The sequence below is a fragment of the Eumetopias jubatus genome, unplaced genomic scaffold, assembly GCF_037043125.1.
Source record: "Eumetopias jubatus isolate StellerSeaLion01/CBP00866 unplaced genomic scaffold, mEumJub1_p1.0 scaffold_8, whole genome shotgun sequence".
NCBI lineage: Eukaryota > Metazoa > Chordata > Mammalia > Carnivora > Otariidae > Eumetopias > Eumetopias jubatus.
In genome coordinates this window covers 77,176,922-77,199,057 of record NW_028274814.1, presented here as the reverse complement: position 1 = coordinate 77,199,057, position 22,136 = coordinate 77,176,922, and the positions used below count along the sequence as shown (strand labels likewise).

Here is a 22,136-nt window from a genome sequence, read left to right as displayed (position 1 = left end):
ATGACTCAGAGACAAATATTTTACTATATTGGGGATGGAATAAAGTCAGTTGGCCCCTAACACCTACATCTAGACTAGTAAGTTTCACATCCCATACTGAAACTCCCTGCAAGAGAACCCACCCGTCACTGGAGTAGGATCAGGAGACAATGGTACCTGTGCGCTGGGGAGGCCTGACTACCCCGTGAGACTGAATCACGCACATGAAAAATTTCAGATGAAATTCCTCTTTACGCATGGCTGTCTCCTAGAAATAGAGATGGAGTTTAATCCATTTGAACAGATCTGTGGAATTATTAGGTTGGACAAAACAGACATGGATCAGGTGTGCCCAATACTAAAGGCCTTAGGACATGACAATATAAAATATCAGTATATGAAAGGATACAAATAATCTACTTTTATGTATTTGACTGGACAAGATCTCCTGAATTCAGTAAGTATTCTCCTTGTTACCTCAGAGTCAGTAAAAGGCTGGGGCCTCCAGAGGCTCCCCTTCTTTAAGTCTGAGCTCAGACTTCTGAGGCCTCAAGGGCCTACTCAGAAGCATTTCTCTAAGACTTCTAGAGAGGGCCTGGGTCCAGAGGCCAAGTTGAAGGACTTGGCAAAAAGTCTGAATGGACAAACGTATTTCTTCTCATTATTTTCTTTTTAAAAGTAGGGCACAGATTACATGTTAATCCATTCAATCACAGGAACACCACCGGGGCCATTTAGTTCTTCAGAGGGCGGACACCTGGGTCCTTTTCTATTTTTACTCAGAAAAGTACATCTCTGGTGGAGCCCCAATAGCTTTCCTCACACCTCTGCCCATGTTTCAAACTCCTCCAGAGTTCTGGAAGGTTCTACATGTTTCCGGAGTCTAACCTAAGCTCATCCTAAAATGCTTTTTTTTTTCCCCAAATGGCCAATCAAGCATGATGTGATGGAAAGAATACAGGACTGCAAATTAAGAAACCTGTTTCCTAGTCCCAGATCTGCCATGCACTTTATAACTTTGGGAAATGACTTCACTTCCCTGAAACTGTTAGGACTAAAATCTTTCCCACAACCACTACAAGCACCAATGTTCCGTGATTCTCAATAATACACGAAACAGAGCTCGATGTGTCAAGGTGGCCACAAGTTCCCGCCAGTCGAGGGAGGGCCACAGCGAAAAGCTGCCATGGAAACCAGAGCGAAAGCAAAAATCGCCGAGCGGAACCAGAAGACGGCGTGCAAGGGGATCGAGGGAACAGAAAAAAGCGAAGGACGACCGGTACACTAACAGTAATCCGAGAACGGGAACGAGAAAAACCCCAAACTGAAAGGGGAACAGGTAAATGAGGACTTCAGCCTTAGATGGTCCCCGGGCTTCTCAGGCCTGGCCACACTGCGCAGGCGTTCCCCGGGTCTTCAACTCTGCTCTTTGACCTCCCGCTCCACCCCACCCCGCCTCCGCAGCCACCGGGCGGCTCTTCCGGTGTTGTGGAGGCTGTTCCGGTTCGCGGCGGTTCCCGGGTTTTGCGTTCCGCGCCCGGCCGGAAACCCCTTCGCATAGCAGCCGGTTCCGGTTCGGTGAGTGGCGGCGGGAAGCTGGGGGAGGGGTGAGGATGGAGGGAGCCTGGGCCGGGAGGCAGTGCCGGTCCGGGCCCAGCAGCCTGGGCTGGGCTGGGCGGAAGCGGGGAGGGCTGTGGGGACGGCGCTTTTGCCTCTGCCCCGCCCCCTGGGACCACCTCCCCTCCCCCCTGCTCTCCACCGGCCGCGATCTGGCCGGCGGCCGTTAGTTAGGCTTCCCGAGGCCGGTCCTTCAGGCCTCTTTCTCTTGGGCCGGGGAGAGGCCGTCTCCCTGCCATTACCACGGGCCCCGTCTCAGCGCCCAGCCCTACTTGTGGGGAAAAGGCCGGTTGGGATTTCGGGGCTTTCCCGCCCGGGCAGGGTCTTCTCTCAAGGGAAAGCTGTTTTCACCGGGAAGCTCAGCTTTCTGTTACACCTGCTTCACCTCCCGCCTTCCTTGAGACCTGAATGGTATTTCTCGACTACTTCTGCGTCTCACGTAAACATTTCTCCAACTCTTTTACTCTGTGGTATCTCCCTGAGCTGTGAAAACGCTAGTGCCACCACCAGAGAGAAACGGCTGGACCCTTCTGCCCAGGTTATGAAAATCCCCTTAAACTGCCACGGTTTGCTTACCTGGCTCATCGCCTCCTGGTCATTCCCTTGAACCGTCTCTTTCTTGGTTGCTCCCTAACGTGGTCTCTCTGGATATACGCCCGGCTTCTCTTGAGCTTGGTGAATTCTGTTTATCGGTGCCTCTGCAGTGTGTTCACTATCTTGTTGGCAATAACTTACTCCTTTATCACTTTCAAGTCAGCCTTATTAAGGTCATTTCACTTCACCTTTGGTATACTTACTTGGGGTGGTGGTGATGCTTGTGAAGTTTATATAAAGCCTTACCTAGGCTACCACCTATTTTACTTAGGGTCTTTGTTCTAATTGGATATTCTGAATGGAGTAGATCACATCATCTCCTGAATCTTTATCCTTTGTAGAGATAATTTGTGTTAAGCACTCGTGTTGAAAGATAGATTACACTGAATTAGAAATTAGAGTTGCAGTGAAGCCTTAAGCATCTCGTAAGCATGATCCCTCAACCTTCTTCCAATTTAGAGATCCCGTTTTCCCTTTAGTCTCAATTTTGGAAGGCTCATTTCGTTTTTATTTTGAGAAGTCTCTTTCATTTTTGCCCGATTCCAATTAATTATCCCGACTGCAAACCTGGTCTTCATGTCACCCGTCTGATGAGTTAAATCTGGAGCGAGCAAATGGATTAAAAAACAGGTTCTGCCACTTCAGGCTAAGGTGATGTAACTCTTGACTATGCTTTGAAAGTCTTTCCCTTTTCTTTACCTGACTCCCACGCCGCCTGCCAATGCACCAGCTTTATTTCTTGCTATAGGTATCTGTTGATGGATCTGGTTTCCCCCAGTAGACAGTGTTTCAGCAGCAGGGACCAGTTGTTACTCATCTTTGTATCCCTAGTACCTCGTATGTAATTGGTGCACAGTAAATGTGTACTAAAGAAGTTGAATGCTTACTGTTTTAAGGTGTTGAGAGTGTTAAGGTGTTATTGGGAGAGATTACATGTAAAAGTATGAGAAACAAAAACAAATAGATGATGATATACTACAAACTGTATCATATATATGATATATATATATATTTGAATTCAGAGTAGGAGAATTCACACGATCACTTCCACACCCTTCTCATATCAAAAATTATTCTAACATTTGGTCCTGGATAAAGCTAATTGCCTCTCCTTGGTATATACTTACTAGTAACTTCATGGTAACTGTAAACATTCTCTTTTATAACCACCTCTTTGCATGTAAGCTTATACATGTTTTGTTCTACTTGTTACATTCTGTTACTGTCAAGACTTTGCCATCTTTTTTTTTCTTTCAGATCTGTTACTTTTGTGTTCAGCTATTAACTTGACTTCACCTGAATACCTGTAACACCTTATATTCTTTTAGTAAATTGATGACCAGTGTGAACTAGGAAATGTTATTGGAATACTTCTCTTTCTTTTTTTAATAAAGATTTTTATTTATTTGAGAGAGAGAGAATGAGAGAGAGAGAGTGCATGAGAGGGGGGAGGGTGAGAGGGAGAAGCAGACACCCTGCTGAGCAGGGAGCCCTGTTAGGGGATTCAGTCCCTGGACTCCAGGATCATGACCTGAGCTGAAGGCAGTTGCTTACCAACTGAGCCACCCAGGCGTCCCTAGAATACTTTTCTTTTCTTTTCTTTTCTTTCTTTCTTTCTTTCTTTCTTTCTTTCTTTCTTTCTTTCTTTCTTTCTTTCTTTCTTTCTTTCTTTCTTTCTTTCTTTTTCTTTCTTTCTTTTCTTTCTTCTTTCTTTCCTTTCTTTTTTTTTTAAGATTTTATTTACTCATGAGAGACAGAGAGAGAGAGAGAGGCAGAGGGAGAAGCAGGCTCCCAAGGAGCAGGGAGCCCGATGCGGGCCTCGATCCCAGGACCCTGGGATCATGACCTGAGCCGAAGGCAGATGCTTCACCATCTGAGCCACCCAGGCACCCTAGAATACTTTTCTTAAAAGGAAAGTTTCTTAGGCTTGCAAGAATTTGGTGGTATCAGAGTTTCCAGATCCAGCATTTCATGTTGAATCTTGGAGTAAAATATCTCTACTTCTAATGTAAATGCAAATGGCAAAAAGAAAGTAACATAAGCACCTGAAAAAGCTGAATGTATTTGTATTAAAATGTAAATGTGGGGCTTTAATTATTAAAATTATGAAACTGTGGATCCCCCAGGACCATCCCCAACAGATGAATTTTATCTTGCCAAAGTGTATGAATCTTTGAATGAAGATATGTTAAAGGATACCATGTTTTGTGGTGTTTGTTGAAAGCACATTTGCTTGGGAGTTAAGGATACCCCGGATTTTTACCTTCCCTTTGCCCCATCTATGTGATTTCAGGCAAGTCACTTAACCTCTCTGGACATAGTCTCTAAAATTCTTTGATTTCTTGATTCCCACTTTACATATATCTTAGCAATGCAAAGGAAGCAACATGGGATTGTTCTACTGGGCACCAAGCTTTTAAATTGGCATTCTCCTTAAATCAACAAAAAAGGCTAGTGATGACATTTAATGAAATAGCCTAAAAAAGTGAAATGTGAAAAAGCCACTGCTAGGTTATTGGTAGATTGGATTTTTTTCCCTTAATGTGGAACCCAGGGAATTTCTTTATTTAAAAAGGAAGAAGGGGAAAGAATAACCTGGAGAATTTCCAAATAGCAGCTTTTTGTTAAGTTGAGCATTTGGAAACATACTCAAAGCCTAAATATAAGGCTTAAGTTATTTGGGAATCCTCCCCAGCAAGACTGGGTAATCAGATGATTACTCTGCTTAGTCTGTAGGTATGCCAAGAAAAGCTCAAGCAGTCTTCCTTCGTGTGTGCACTTCATTGCAACCATAAGGAGTACCTAATAGCATCATCCAGTCTCCTTCGTAGATTGAAGCCCTGATATTGCTAAAGTGGATTGCTAAAGTTGATTATAAACTAAAGTTGATGAAGTGCTCAATCTTTTTAAAAATATGGTCATAATATTATGAATATAGTAAGTGTGACTGTTACCATCCCTAGTCTCCTCTTGGATCTGCCAAGAATCATGTGTGCCAAGGATATGTTTATTAACCTAGTTCCAAGCAGTTTGGCTTTTAAATTCCTTTTTCTGGGAAAATTAGATACATCAGAGGAGAAAATAATTTCATGTAGGCAAAGGGGCTTTGGTTTGTAACGGGAGAGAAAGTACTTTAGTACAACTGGGAAGTATTTCTTGATTGTTCTTAGAATGTCAGTAGCTGTATTCGGCCACTGATTAAAACAGATGGAAGAGAAGTCTAATGGTACCACCATAAGATCTATCACTTGTTTATAAAATGGTTTACCATGAGGTAATAGAGCAATGGATTTCTTGGTTGTAATTTCAGTGCAGTCACTGACTAACTTTATGACCATATGCAAATTAATCTCCAAAGGGTTGGCACTACCACCTTCTTGCTGTAATAGTCTGTGATTCTGTGGGTAGTTCATAATTGCTGTTTAATATAGCTCAGGGTTCAGAAATGTTTGGAATTGCCTCAGCTAGTTTTAGTTTCTCTTCTCTTCCCATCAAGTCATCTCTTCTTACCACCTTATATTTTTCTCTACTAAGAACGCAAATGTCACTTTGAGTGGCTTCCTGTTCTATAATTATATGAAGGAGCTGTTTCAGTATGTAACATTTCTGTTTTCTGTCTTCTTTTATAGGACTTTGTATCTTTGCTAAAGTCAGTGATGTGAAAGGACCTGACATGGGTAAGTCTGACTATGAAATAGTAATTCAGTCCTTTTAGTTACTCTGATTAGTTCAGTTGAATCGAAAGAATGGTTGTGTTTTTTTTTTAACATTTTCAGTATTTCCATCTTTGTGCTTAATGATAATCTTAAAGGAGATCTCAACCTAATTATGTAATAATGTAATACCAAACAATTTTCTTTTGGTTGAGACATTGTTTATAGCATCATTTGGAAGCATTTTTCATTCATTGTATTGAAAAGGCCAGATACACACTAGCAAACATTTATTATGTGCCAGGCCCTGTTCTGAGTACTTAAAATATATTAATTCATTTAATTTTTTACAACTGCCTTACACAGGTGCCTAATATCAACAAGGAAACTGAGGCACAGAGGTTAAGAAACAACTATAACTGGTAGAGCCAGAATTTAAACTCAGGCAGCCTGGTTCCAGGGTCCTTATTCTTTCTTGCTGTGTTATACTAACTTCTGTATGATAAATAATTTAATTAAGGTAGATTTTAAATTTCGTTTAGCTAGTAGCATTGAGAATTAATTGTGATTACAACATTTTCCACTATTTATAGTTCTTTATGTCTATAAAGGGGATCAATACAAGGTCAGGACTAATAGCCAGTTAGGAATAGGTTGAACTATTTATTTATACGGTTAGATCTTAGAACATTCCATGTGCTCCTTTTTAAGTCACGTTAGTCTTTTCTCTTCAGTTTTTTTCTGTTGCTTAGTCTACCTTCTCTCTTCCCTGGTCATTTGTTTCACTTTTTCTCTAATTGTTGATGTCACTGTAAGTCACTGAGTTCCGTCACTCTGATCTGTTACTATTCTAGCTCTTTTATACTAACAAAGGTCTCAAAGGTGGTGATACGTCCTCTATCAAAGGTGGTTATAAAGTAAGGTTCTGCCATAGCATCACAGTAATTGAGCTGATATCTGTTAAGAGCCAGATAAATAAGTGATACTTTTTGCAGAAAAAAGTTCGGGAACATTAATTTTTAAAGCACCTTTTTGAGTTAGACAAAGGAAATAAACAGTTGTTAACAGTGTTTGTTTCCGAATGGTGAAATTTCTTTCCCTTTTTTTTTTAATAGTTAAATTTTTTTCTACAGTTGAAACATTCAAAGTTTTTTTTTTTGGGAAAATTTCATTTTTTTTTTAAACTTTGAGTTAAGCTTTTTTTTAATACTTGCACAAGTTTTGAACTATTTGGTAGATAGATGATCTCAGTCAACTCCAAATGAGCCAATTTCTGCATGTGGGCCTCTTTTTGACAGTGACATTTTGAGATTTCTGGCTAATGGTTAGTTCGGAACGAGAGGTTTTATTTGAGTATAGAGATGTTCTTTGGGAATCATTTTTATTAGGTGAAATGATTTGTTCATAGGAAAGTAGTTATTGAAGAATTATGTGACCTGAATTAATTGGGATTCTTTCCCCAGATGATATTGCTGATAGGATGAGGATGGATGCTGGAGAAGTAACTTTAGTGAACCACAACTCCATATTCAAAACCCATCTCCTGGCACAAACAGGTTTTCCAGAGGACCAGCTCTCATTTTCTGACCATCAGGTTGGAATAATTTTTTTCCCTTAGTTAATTAGTTTGGCTTAAGTTTTCATCTGATGTAATTTAAATGCCACACTCAAAAGGATAAACATATATCAACTTTTTAGAATCAGTATTTCTGGTGTTTTGAATTATTTTTGATATATTAAAGTTAAGACAAGAACTAGGCTGTGTATGAGTTTTTTGAGAACAATATCTGTTAGAAAACTTATTATTTCTGTGTGTATTACAATTACCAAAGCACAGGTCAGTGTTCTTTTAAACTAGTGTCTTAAAACTGCTGAGCATTAAATGTGGGGAAATATGTAAATATACAGAAGCTTTGAGATTTCCCTGTGCTATAAAATGTAATTTCTCAAAGGACTAGTGTCAACAGGATCCCCTGGGAGTTTGTTAGAAGTGCAGAATCCCAGGCTTCACCGCAGACCTACTGATTCAGAATCTACAGTTTTAAAAATTTCCAGCTGATAAATAGAAATACCACATGATCCAATAATTTTTCTCCTGGGTACTTACCCAAAGAAAATGAAAACACTAAGTCAAAAAGATATATGCACCCTTATATTTATTGCAGCATTATTTACAATAGCCAAAACATGGAAGCAACCTAAACGTCCACTGATAGAAGAATGGGTAAGGAAGATGTGGTATACATATACACATGTCATGCAGCCATAAAAACGGATGAGATCTTGCGATTTGTGACAGTATGCATAGACCTAGCGAGTATTATGCTAAGTGAAATAAGACTGAAAGACAAATACCATACGATTTCACTAATATGTAGGATCTAAAAAACAAAACAAAATGACAGAATTTGATCTGTAAATACAGAGAACAAACTGATGGTTGTGGGGATGGGAGGTGGAGCAAAGTGGGTGAAGGTGAGTGGGAGGGACAGGCTTCCAATTATGGAGTGAATAAGTCACAGAAATAAAAGGCACAGCATAGGGAATATAGCGTGACAGATGGTAGCTACATTTGTGGTGAGGATAGCATAACATATAGAAAAGTTGGATCACTATGTTGTACACCTGAAACCAAGGTAACGTTGTATGTCAGCTATGCTGAAATTAAAACATTTTTTAAAAAAAGGAAAAAAAAACCTCCAGCTTGTTTATTTCCACATTAAAGTTTGAGGAACATTGTTAATAAAGCAGTCTTTCTCAGTAGGAAAGCCATTACTAATATGGATGAGACAGTTCTTTACTGTGTGAATCTCTCCCAAGCAAAGCAGAATGTTTAGCATTCTTGGCCCTTGGGCACTAAATATGTGTAACATCTGCCCCCAATAATCATTTTTGGAAACTGAATGTATAGTCACACATTTCCAGGTTGGTACTGGGGTGCAGCCCCACCCCTGATTAAGAGCTTCTGTATGAAGTTATCAAAAGATTCAAAACCAGGTTCATTTGTCACCCTCTTTGATAAATGATACAACTGGCTTTCAGAACAGGATATACTATGTGCATATTTACCTTTTAATGAGTATCCTTTGAATTAAGTTGTATAACAGATACTTTGCCTATTTTTCCCCTTGAAGCCTCAGTCATCAGATTGCCTATGCGTTTTCCTTTCTTATTAGTATGTAGTTTCTTTATAATATATAAAAATATAATTATACTGAATTCTGAAATATGTCATAACCTTGTTTAATGATACATGTTTCCGAACATAGATTTTTATTCCATTTTATTGTCAAAAATACGATTTAAGAAAAATCTTTTGCTTTGTTTAGATTTTACCTTCCAGGGAAGGAAATTTGGACCGATCTTATACATGTTCTACAAGAAGTGCAGCTTATAATCCAAATTATTATTCAGGTATGACATATTACTTGGAGTCACAGCATTTGTATCATTCAGATTTCTTCCTAGCAAATTGTGTATGTTTACCATCTCCAGAGCAAAAACATTGTCAAGAGCAAAATGGTATTTCCTCCACTAAAACATCACTGTGTGTGGGGTGGGGGGGAGGGGAGGTTACTATAATACTTTACTGACCTAGTCTCAACCACTTATATTTAATGGAAAAGTTTTTTGGGGATCCGTTTTCTTACTTGTTCATTATGTCATTGTGAAAAGCAGTACAGCTTTGGTTTTGACTTTTTTTTTTTTTTAAGATCTGTGTGTATGATGTAAAGGATATTTGTTTTGGATTGATATAAAGCACAGAGTTAGCCTATTTCTATTCTGCTTGAAACCATGAATCCTGAAAAATTATTTCTACCCAAGCTTATCCCTCCATCAGGGCAGGAAATGTTAACTACATGTTTCTATCTAGCACCTGCCACAGCCATGCTTGCATATTCAAGGGCTTGCCTGGTCAGCTTGTGATCCATGGCAGAAGTCAGCATTCTCTAGGCTCTTCCTAGTCCCTGGCCTGCCCGACTTTCCATCTGCCCCCTTCCTAAGGTTAGGACTTCCAGTGATCTTCTGGCTCTGTCTTGGGGAAGCTAAGAGGTTTTTATTGATTAGCTTCCTGGCAGTACGACCCAGGAAGGTTATAGTGCCTTCCCATGTCTTATCACTCCTAATGCTTCAGTCTCCTTACCTTCCACAAATATGGGAATATTAGTAATACTGTTGAACCTGCCCTAATAGGATTTTTATAAGGATAAATTGGGGTAATAAATATGAAATGCAAATAATAATTATTGTTATTTGGCTTCCTCAGGATTCTTTGTCAGCAAGATGAGATCTCGTCCCCTAAAAAGACGTTAGTATGATGATCTTTTAGATTTATATTATATTTAAATGTCATTTAGGTGGGTGGTACTTTACCCTGGGCTCTGAATTTCCTCTCGTGGTATGGGAAATGGCCTCCACAAAGTATGTGCATAGTTTGTATAGGAAAATCCGTTAACTGGCTTAGAAAGTAACTCTGCCATCATTATTATTGGAAAGGCCTTTCTGATGAGCAGAGAGCCTGACATCTAGTTGGATAGTTCATTATTAATCCTAGGGAAAGGACAGTTGAGTGGATAATGAAATGAGATCATTAATATTTCCATTTGAACTCAGGCTGTGTTTGCTTATAATTTCATATTGTTGATTTACCATTGGATAGAATATTTCCTTTTAGTTTAATTGCTTTAATAATAAACAATTATATATAGAAAATTATATTCAAAATCTGCTGACCATAGCAACTCAACTCTGTGGCCTTATCCATGTGTACATACATGATACACATTGATTCAATACATATCTTTTTTAGCCCAATATTTTAATTTTTACTTTTCCATCTGTTTACATGTTATTCTTGGTGTCTACCTTTTTCTGTTGATTTCTAATAATCCATGGAACTGATATGCACATTCACAATGCTTTATGTGCAATTCCAAAATCCAAAAAGCTCTGAAAACCAGAAATTCTTTTCATAATTCATTTGGCATCCAGACTGACCCGACCTGAATTCATTCCTTGGCAAAACCCACATGAATTGACATGAAGCTATTTATATTTTTTCTTCTATTTATTTCTGTAAATATGAGTATTTATATATTTCACTGCAGATATATCAATATGTTTGATTACAGGGTGCAGCTTCAAATTATACCTTGAAGTGTTACATAGTATATACCAGGTTATCTTTCTAAAATTCCAAAAATTTTAAATTCAGGAGTGCAGTGCGACCTAGGGGACTATGATTTAGGATAATGGTCCCATTCCTTCATTTGCTTCATTATTTTCTCTATAGTTTAGGTCTCCTTCACACTCACTATTTTTAGCTATTGTAAGTAATATGACTTAAAAACATTTGTATGTGCAGCCTTTTTTCTTTTAAATTTCATTACACCTTTGATATTCATAAAGGATATATCCGAGATCATCTCAGATCTTAATGTTCTTGACTATGGTGGTATTTGACCAGATTCTTGGCTTTCTACTCAGTTGCATGACTCTTGAGAGGTACATTTTTCCTATGTTTGTCATCATACCATAAGTTGATCCCTATATCAGAATGTTACACTGAAGTTTTGTCTCTCATTTGAAGGCTATTTTTTAGGGAGAAAAAAATTACTTCATAACAGTTACTGTATACATGATGATGAATAGCGAATAGCAACAGTGAATAACAAAGCCATATTGAAATGGGGATGCTATTAGATTCATTCTCTAAATTACAGCCTGAAGCAGAGGATTCAGATTTGTGCCTCTACCAAATTTCATCTCATCCCTGACCAAACAAATGTATGGCATGTCACAATCCTCCAGGGTTGCTCTCTGACAATCAGAATTTTAAATCTGTGAAGGCCAAGGGTTTCAATACTTTTTTCTTAAAGTCTTCAATTTAAATCTACTTTTTACTGTGTATTTTTCTTAACTTCGTTCCTTTGCCACACCCATTCCAGTTGATTTTAATTAAGTCCCGCGGAATTTTGTCTCTGCTCTCTCCTTTGTATGTTTTTTCTGATAATTCCCACATTGATTTCTGAAGTCAGTCACCTTAAGCTTCATTGCTTGATTAGGTGAGATGGGGTCTCCAGTTTATCCTCCTTAGTCTTCTCATTCTGTCTTGGTGTTTGTCTCCTCTCTTGCTATTCTCTTTTCCATCAAGGTGAAAACAAACACAGGAAAGCCCCAAACTTTAGGGTCTGGAGCTTACCATTTACTGCTTTACTGCATCTGCCTCTCTGTATCAAGTTTTTTAAAAATCTGCTTCTTAATCCACTTAAGATTAGACTATTTAAAAAAATCTTTTTTAGAAGGCAGAGAAAATGCAACTCTTTTACTTTAATAACTTACTGCTGGTCAGACTTCAAGACCTCTTGCTTTTATTAACACAATTGAAAATTAAAACATTTTAAACACTAAACAAAAGTAGATTAAGATGAAAAGAAATTATTTTGCTCATGCTTAGAATCATTATCAACATCTCATCTTTGGAAAATATGTTAAATTAGGTTGCCATACTGGCATTTAGTAGATGATTTAAAGCATCCTGCTATTTACAATAACTAAATCTGAAAGTTAACAGGAGCAACTGATGATGGTTACTTTCATTGTAAGTGATTGCCTGACATACTTTTTTTAAAATATAAAGTTTATTTCATTATGTCCATAAAAGTATTGCTTGTCCTTGTAGAAAATCTGTAGAGAAAGGTAGAAAATACCCATCATTCTATTATCAGAACACAACCAAAATTAAACTTTTGGTGTATTTCCTTATAGTTTTGTGTGTGCGTATGTACACATAGTAAGTTATCTTATTTGTGGTGTTTGCAATCTGATTTCTTAATGATGACAGAATACCAGGTTAAACCATCACTAAAAAGAGTGTCTGCAGCCCCATGTGGGTCCCTCTCTAGCTCTGCTTGATTACATCAGCAATAGAAGACTACTGATTGCTTTCGTTGAGTGGGGATGGGACCACCTTGTTCTGGTTAAACAGACTGCCTGATCCTGTGCTTTTCCCTTGCATTTAAAAGCTGAAGCCTTTGTGAAATGCCCTTGAGGAGGCTACTTTGGCTTATCCTTGGTCTCAAATTTCACACTTATCAGGGTAATTTTGCATTTTTGGTAGACATTCCTCAAGTAGACATCTCTAGTTAGATCGTTCCCTAATCATATTTTAGCAAAGAAGCGTAAGAGACAGATTTCTACTGTTACTACTTTGCATTTAAAGGTTAAAATGTTCTGGTCCTTTAATGCTGCTTATTTTTTTTTTATTAGCCTTACGTTTCTCTCCTTAAAGTAGTAATAGTAATAGATGCTAAGCATAGATACTGATTGCAAAGGTACAAGGTTATAATTAATTTTGAGAGTAAATTTAATTATTAGAGTAGGTTCATTCAGTGGTGAATCAACTGGTACTAATACCACCCCGAATGCTGCTTTTTTTTCCTGTCTTATTTATCCTAAATCCTGATAATCTTGATCAAAAAACTCACAAAAAACAAACAAAAAAACCCCACAGTACAAAACTTATTTTTGTCAGCTACCCTATTTTTTGGATACAGTATCAAAAGCCACATTAAATATTTTAAATAACATAATATTGTGCAGAGTTCTATAGTGATATGCTATGAAAGAGGATCTTCAAAATGATGCTAGCATTAGGCAGAAATTCAGGAAATAGAGAATTATCATTCTCATTTTTTCACTGGTGCTCCTCAGAGTTCCATAACCTGACATCTGAAGTTATTTTGAAGGTGCTGTTTTAAATTGTTTGATCCTGCTGATAGGGAGAGGTGGATTTAGAAATTATTCTATTCCTGGGGCACCTGGGTGACTCAGTTGTTTGAGCATCCAATACTTGATCTCGGCTCAGGTCTTGATCTCAGGCTCGTGAGTTCGAGCCCTGCGTTGGGCTCCTCGCTGGGTGTGGAGCCTACTTAAAAAAAAAAAAGGAAAAAAATTGTTCTATTCCTAGCTGAAATTTCAAGAGACTTTTCTTACCCTAGTTTGTAAGCCACAAGTCAGGAGATTCAAATAATAAATAATCCTCACTTAGTCTGATTGCAGTAACAAGCATCGGAGGGAGTATTGATATGTCTGATGATTATGACATAAAGTGACCGAAGGTTATCATACCAGAACCAGATGCATACGATGGGTCATTCCTGCCATAAGCCAGCCAGAATAAGCAGCAATGAGGTTATCTCTGCTCTTAGAGAGAGCCCCTGAGTCGTGAACATGGTAATTAAAAATAAGAAAGTGACACCAGCTGCTTATTAAGCAATAACTGTTGTTCATTTGAATTACAATTCTCCTTGGCCCTCCACCTGCTTTCTTACTGGTCTGGCCTACCTTCTTTCAGGCCCAGGCCTGGGAGTGCTTGCAAGATATAGTTGGGGTAAAATGTTGACTTTTGGTGGACACCACGGAGTCACATTGATGCAGATAAGGCACATGGCTGTGGCAGGATTCAGCTCCTTCATCAATTTTCAGGTTAGTATGGCTGAATCAATTATAGTTTGTAGAAGTTCCCTTACTGCAGACTTTACTGGCAGTTGAGACTGGGATCTTTCTTCCATGAGAGACATGGTGCTTTACCACATTACTTTGGAATACAATGTTGGACATGGTTGCAGTCATACGGAAAACTACTACTGTAGGTGTTTGTCTAATTATTCAAACTTTTATTCTTTTAGACAACCCTTCCTCAGACAGTTTTCTTGGCTCAGGAGATTTAAGAACCTTTGGCCAGAGTGCAAATGGCCAGTGGAGAAATTCCACTCCAGCATCAGGTTCAACTTTACAAAAATCAAGAAACAGCCGAAGTCTTTACCTCGAAACCCGAAAGACCTCAAGGTAGGTATTCTGGCCTCCTAGTTCACAAGCCTTTCCTCTGATATAAGAGAAAATGGCCATGAGATAGTTGTTGACATTAGCATTGTATTTTATTTATTTTTGGGGTGCAAAAAGGTGGTTTTATTAAAGCATGGGGACAGAACCCTTGGGCAGAAAGGGTTCTCCACCCTTGTGGAGAGCAACTTGACATTGGCATTTTAAAGGAGTAACATTGTTTCTGAATTTTAAACTGTGAAAATATGGACAAATCCATTTTAAACCTTCAACTTTTAATTTACTTGGTGCTGAATTTTGGTGACAGCCAGTTTCTCATTAGAGGAGAGTTTTGAGGGAAATCTTGGTGCATATGAGTATTTTGGGATTAATATGGCTGTTATGAATCTCAAATTTCTACAACTTCAGTAGCAAAGAAATCAGTACATCTTATAGGCTCTCACATGAGCAGAGACCTGGCTTAAACCAACGAAGTTCTGCACTTCATGGCCTTAGTCAACTAGATTTAAACTACCTCTCTTAGAAAATAGAGTTATGAATTCTTTGTAACTGTTTTCTTTTTCCTTTTTAGCCCAATTTCATAAGTGCTCCCTATGCCCTCACCAAGCTTATACTGATCATTAAAGACAGATGAGGTTTGGCTTAGAAACTTTTCCCTCAGGAACTTTATTTGTAAAATATATATTTTTTAAATATTATTTATGACTTCTTAAATTTTACTCTGGTGATGGATTTTAGGAATGTCAGATCATTTAATTTCCTGCTTAGGCAAGGCTAAGCTTTCTGGTGTTGATAGAAACCAATGAGATAGCTTTTATTTTATGATTATTAGCACATGGACTCTGGAAACATGTGTCAGTACTCTCAGGGGTCTTCCCCACTTCTTAACATATTTTTAGATTACATAAGAATTCATTAATGCATTCACATTGTAAAAATTAAAACGTTGCCAATAAAACTAAAGATCCTTGACCATTCCTCACAATCTTATTGCCCTCCCTTTGGTGTGTTTCCTTCCAAACCGTTCCCCTATGCTTGGGTGTTTTTTTTTTGTTTTTGTTTTTTTTTGTTTTTTTACTCCTATGTAGCATGAGATATATGCTATGTATACTATGAAATGTATAATGCTATTTTGTCTTCATTAAAGATTTTCTATATGTATTATTTGGCAAGTTGCTTTTTTTACTCGATAAGGCCATACTGTTATTTTTTTAAAATAACATTATTATAGAAACAAATACATGTGCTTTGTAAAGATTCAGAAAATACAGATAGGTAAAAACATCATTGTTTCCACCAATGAGAGATCACCTCTGTAATATCCTAGTGCATATCTTTTCAGATAGTTTTCTCTGCATTTACATGAATTTTCTGGGTGGTTATTGCCCTTAAGTCTCTTACAGTCTAGAACAGCCCTTTTTCCTTATGACATGACTTTTTCTTCATGATGTTCCACCTTTTGGACTTGACAGGTTTCTTCCTCATAGTATTATTTTGTCATCTATCCTCTGTAGTTTTTGTAAACTAGATTTTTGTCTTGAATAAAAGCTGGTGCTATGTTATATCACATTAAAAACCTACAAATCTGGTTCTCCTCATTAGTGATACTGGATTGACCTCTGGATTAGAGAGATAATAATCTGGTCCTTTTGTGCAGTTAGTTTTCTCCCCCTTGTCATGACTAGAATGTAATCTGAATGATGATACTTTGGCATTATATCAACGACCAATTTCACATCAGCCTAATAGTTACTCATATCAATTGATAATCCTTACCTGATAATTTTTTTTAAAAATTGAGGTGAAATTGGCATACAACATTTTATTAGTTTCAGGTATATAACATGATGATTCAATATTTGTACGTATTACAAAATGATCACAGTCTAGTTCACATCTATCGGCATACATAGTTACAAAATAGTTTTTTCTTGTGATGAGAACTTTTAAGACCAACTCTCTTAACAACTTATATATGCAATAAATATGCAATATTTAATATGCAATATAGTATTATATGCATATAGTATTATGCAATATAGTGTTATGAATATGCAATATGGTATTATTAGTTATAGTCACCATGTTGTACATTACGTCCCCAGGACTTATTTTATCCTTGAAGTTTGTGCCTTTTATCCTTCTTTGACCTGATAATAGAATAGTTTTATTAGAGTTAATGAAATAGTACTTTTCCAATGTTACTATTTCTTCTATACTTAATGTCATTCTGCTATGAAGGGGATTTTTTTTTCCTCATTAGGTAAGGTTGTATGGTTACCCTGAAATACATCTCCTACTGGGAAGGCAGGGGATAGGATTAGATCTTTCTTTTTCATTACCAGTATTCAAAGTGGATTTGTTTTTGTTTTTTAATAGCCACTTCATGTGGTTCAGATGACTTTTTCTATTCTTTTTTAGTGTTATTCCAGATTCAGTGTGTTTCAGTCCACTACAGTCATTATTCTTTTAATGTTCACATTCTCACAGTTTTGGCTACCGGGTCTCCTTCAAGCTCACTGCTGTGTCTGGCCCAACCTCTTTAATTGTAGGTAGCATCCTTGCTTTCTGGCATTGCAAGATGCCCTCCCACTGTTTTTTGTTTAGAAGAAAGTCTTTTGCATTAAACACACACACACTCTAGGCAGCATCAGTACAAAAAGGCATTGTGGGGAATTCATTATATCTTCACCAGACAAATTATACTGCCCTTGCCTTCTTTTTGTAGCAGCATCCACCCATCCTAAGGAAATAAGCCTGTTCCTGAAATTCTGACTCCTTGTTTCTTTCCCCACTCTAACACACATAGAAACCATTGTAATTTGAAGAGTTAGAGAGCATGTAAGTGATTTTTTTTTTGTTTGCATTTTAATTCCAGTTAACTTACAGTGTTATATTAGTTTTAGGTGTACAATATAGTGATTCAGCACTTCCACACATCTACCCCGGTGCTCATTACAAGTGCACTTCTTAATCCCCATCACCTGTTTCACCTGTCTCTCCCACCTCTACCTCCTCTCTGGTAACCATTAGTTTGTTCTGTGTAATTAAGAGTCTGTTTCTTGACTTGTCTCTTTCTCTCTTTTTTTCCCCCTTGAGAGAGTATGTAAGAGCTTTTTTATTTTCTTTACACCTAGTCTGATTTCATTTGGATCCAGACCAAATGTACTGATTTAAAGAGTTGATTTCATTGAATTCAACTTAGTTGGTTGTGTATCTCTATTCTGCATCCTTAGGAAAAAAAAAAAGAGAGAGAGAGAGAGAAAATTCAGTATGCTGAGAGCAGGTAGCTCATAACTTGCTGGGCAGTAACAGATAAAAAAGACCACACAGAAAAATAGAAAGAACTTTAAATTATTAATCTAGTCTTAGAGATAAGACTTGGTTTTAAGTTCACAAAAGTATTTTTCCTGCCAGTTTTTTTCTATTATTTGGGGTGCACAAATAGTTTAAAGAAACAAAACAAAATTCTCCTTCAGAGGAGGTAGTTAGGCCAGAAGAATTGACAGTGATGTAGCCCAGGAGAAAGCCTTCTGGTTGTTTTTTAATGAAGGAAGGGAGCCATCTGTTGGTTTTTTTAGGAAATTTTAAAATTCAGTGTAAAAGCTCCATTGAGAGGCTTCAGCTTTATCCATCTTTGCATACTGAATCTTAAAATAATTCCCTCCAAAGGACTTATGGGAGGAGGCTGCAGCGAGTAAATAGAAAGTGTATGTTAGATCCCTCAAACCCAGGTTTTCTGAAGAAGTCTAACCTGACGTACTTGTTGTCATACTGCGCAGGTCTTTGGTTCCTGACCAAAGGAAATATAAAGCTAAGAAATACAATTTTGGATGTTTGATAATTATATAGTATGGCAATCTAGGACTTCTTAAGTGGCTGAACCTGATGCAGCAACCCATGTATCATTTCTTATATATTTCCCTCAAATGGTACATCCCTCATTCTGCCTGTTGGTGTTGGTTTTGTTGACACTTTGGTGGTTTTTGTTATTTCCTGAAAGTAAAAATCACTAGGTTCGATTTTCTTGCTGTTCTTTTCTTACAAACTCTGGGGTTTTTTTTTGTTTGTTTGTTTGTTTTTTTTTTAGTGGATTATCAAACACTTTTACGGGAAAGTCAAACCATCACTGCCATGTGTCTGCATATGAAAAATCTTTTCCTATTAAGCCTGTTCCAAGTCCGTCTTGGAGTGGTTCATGTCGTCGAAACCTTTTGAGCCCCAAGAAAACTCAGAGGCGACATGTTAGTACAGCAGAAGAGGTAAGGAAAACCTGCAACAAAGGCTGCTAAAGGTTAGAATCTTTCCCTGTACTTAGCCATTTGTTCCCTCTGATTTCGATGTTTATTAACCATTCCATTTAATCCTTTATGTGCTTTTTCTTTCTTACTTTTTTGAGTGCCATCATCTGTGCTAAAGAAATTAAAGAGAGATTTTAGTAGGACTTCATTTCTCTTACTGTTTTCTATTCTTGTGGAGCAGCAGACTTAATTTTCACTATTTTCTAAATGACTTCTCATACATCAAACTACCTCTGTTCTCTTTTTTTTGGACCCTTCCTCAACTGGAATTTCTTGTGGCAAAACTGTTAACCTTGCTGGATTTGATAAAATACGTGCCCTTATTTCTTATTAGGACAATTTTCCCTCAGTATAAAAAGAAAATCAAGAAGCCAGCTAAATAATTTATGTCCCTTCATTATGAGTAAGAAGATCTTTGAGATCATAGATATTCCCTAAAAGAAAGATGTTTTGTTGACACTTTGGTTGTTATATGCATTCAGTAAACCTAAAGCAAAAAAATCAATTCTGTAAATATAATATGGCATATAATTTATGTGGTAGAGAATGGGCTTGTACCTGTCAAATATTTGTTATGCATCTAGTCAGCCTTGGACTGCTTGCTATGAGGATACAAATAAATAACAATACCTTACATTTATGTAGCATATAGAGTTTCCAGTATGCTTTCCACATGTATTATTATGTTGAATCATTTTAATCCTGTGAAATAGGTGAGATGAGGTAATATCCACATTTTATACATATTAGGAGAGTGAAGGTCGGAGGTCACACAGCTAGTACATGGCCAGCCTACAACCCAGCTCTTCTGGAGTCTAGTCTGGTATGCATCCTGTTATACAACACAGTGGTGTGGTTCCAGCCCATTGGAGCTTACAGACTGGGGAGTCAAGAATACAGCATTTTGTGCTAAATAATTAGATAATTTGGTAATGAAGATCTTTTAAGTGGCAAAATTTGTGACATGGTTAGTAAAAATGCTATACATTCTGTTTGGTTTTATGTTTGTACTGAATCCAAAATATTTTAAGCAGAGGGTGACGGCAGTAGTACGTCATATTTAGTAGAGAAAGGGTAGACGAGAAACTGGCAGCAGTTGGCTTTGGTGATGAGAGCTGAGCAACAGTTATAAAAGTGAGATTTATCTTTTACTTTTGCACTACTGAATTTAGTACCATGTATGTATTGGTTATTACATAAATAATATTTTTAGATTACTGGGGTTGCTTCTGCTGGAACCTAGGCAGCCTGTGGGGTCCAGTGAGACTTGTGGGGAAGGAGACAGCAGCAGCATGGTGGCTGGATATTGGCCTCCCAACCCTCCCCTGCCTCACATGGCTGCCGCTGAGATCTCCGGGATCTTTAAGATTATCTGTGTTCATTGTAAGCCCGCCATTCACCCACTAGCCAAACAGTCCTTTGGACCACTCAGCCCCTCCTCCTTTCACTTATACCTCCGTCTGAGGACTTGGGCCAGCTGGCTTATTTTCAACCCTCCACGCCATGGGCTGGCCCATGTAGGACATGAAGCTGGAGTTCCCCTTCCTTCTGCAGTGCCAAAAAGATGGCCAAGGATTTAACCTATCCCACGCAACAAGAGATGCAGAAAATTTTGCATCAATCAGTTGTTTTTAGGTCTATATTCCGCTATGAGAAGCGACTCACTTGTAGTATAGAAATATGGAATCACCCATATAATAAAAGTAAGACAAAATATTGGACCAAACTTTATTAAATCAAAGTATCAACAGATTATTTAGATATTTAGTCTTGGATAGTATGGATAATCTAGATTAAAATATAATACTTTTTCCCCCTGGGAATAAAGAATTTACTGGTAGGAGCTTACAAAGTGGAGGGAAAGTTATTATCCATGGAAATATTGGGATCTCCAAGGGAGATACAGTTGCTTATGTTAAAGAAGGAAAATTATGTATTAATTTTACTGCTGGATTTATCACCTTCAGGAATCTAAAGCCATCTATAAAATTAACATGATGTGACCACTGCACTGTTCAGTCTTACAACAGGAGTTTAAAAAGAATACATAAAGAAGAATTTGGAAATACGTAAGGGGTGACCAGTCCACCACTTGGCTGATGGCTGATTCAAGGATATCATTAAAGAACTGTACTGTCAAATAGGGTAACCACTAGTCATATGTGCTACTTAAATTAATTCAGTTAAAATAAAAAATTTAGTTTCTCAGTCACATTAGCCACATTTCAAGTACTCATTAGCCACATACTCTGTTGGCTGTCATGTTGGACATGTTGCTAAGTGGCTACCATGTTGGACAGTATCTCCAACACTGTTTGGAGGATGTGGATTTCTGTTTGGGAAAGAGAAAATACTAGGGATTTTAAAAATGTAAAACGGTAAAAACTATTTCTTTTCGCTTATATGTTGCTTCCAGGCATGCTTCTCTGCAACATATTGAGCAACATTTTAGGATGTTGGACTTTCTTAGTAGATGACACTGGTGGTTTTATTCTTTAAAAACAAAACAGACTTTACAATTTTGTTACAACCAAGAATTTTGGACTTAAAGTTGTTGAATTATGTACTTTTGATAGTTGAAATTTATTTATATAATATAAATTTTAAACAGAATCAAAGTTGGGAGATTTATGAAGTTATTTGAATAATTTACAAAAGATTTTACTAGTTTTCTAAGATTTATTTTGTGTTCTCTGTTAAATTTTTATAATTTTACAGTTCAGTTTTATGATGGAGACTCTTAACAGAAGCATCTAAATGCAGGAATCTGCCAAAAAATCTATTTTTTAAATCTATTTTTAAAAAATAGAATTCAGCACCTTATATATCTTTATACTGTTTTAAAACTTTCCTTGGTGCTTTATTATGTTTAAAACGTAACATCAGTCAATTTCTTTTACTTTAACATATTATCCAATTATTATTTCCTTTCCTCTTAATTTCTTAATTTGCTTACTCGGTAGGAACAGTTTAATAAGTAATGTACAGAGAAAGATGTTTTCTTTTACTTTATAGTACCAGATGCTCCAAAAAAGAATTGTGTTTGAAGTTTGAAGTGACTTACCTTTTTGCATTTTCTTTTGGTAAAGCCAAATGTTATGTATGTTCTTTTGAGAGTTGCCGGGACTATCTTTTCTTTGCCTAAAAT

At 37.3% G+C, this 22,136-nt stretch overlaps 2 protein-coding genes and 1 pseudogene across 5 annotated transcripts in view; 2 read left to right on the top strand and 1 right to left on the bottom strand.

Moving 5' to 3' along the window:
- Window positions 1-2,377, bottom strand: part of PFKM (phosphofructokinase, muscle) — a 47,288-nt gene extending 44,911 nt beyond the window's left edge. Inside the window, exon 1 of the mRNA XM_028123099.2 lies at window positions 2,173-2,377. The gene's annotated coding sequence lies outside the window, so the exon portion shown is untranslated. The remainder of the gene's footprint in view (window positions 1-2,172) is intronic.
- Window positions 1,430-22,136, top strand: part of SENP1 (SUMO specific peptidase 1) — a 49,320-nt gene continuing 28,613 nt past the window's right edge. The window contains exons 1-7 of one of the 4 annotated variants that reach the window (XM_028123100.2): window positions 1,430-1,557; window positions 5,820-5,867; window positions 7,307-7,437; window positions 9,173-9,257; window positions 10,111-10,152; window positions 14,534-14,693; window positions 18,778-18,949. In XM_028123100.2, coding sequence (XP_027978901.1) covers window positions 5,864-5,867; window positions 7,307-7,437; window positions 9,173-9,257; window positions 10,111-10,152; window positions 14,534-14,693; window positions 18,778-18,949 — 594 coding nt within the window. In that variant the 5' untranslated portion in view covers window positions 1,430-1,557; window positions 5,820-5,863. The other 3 variants (XM_028123102.2, XM_028123101.2, XM_028123104.2) reach the window with 3 other exon arrangements.
- On the top strand, window positions 20,504-20,991 carry LOC148163741 (serine/threonine/tyrosine-interacting protein pseudogene; annotated as a pseudogene).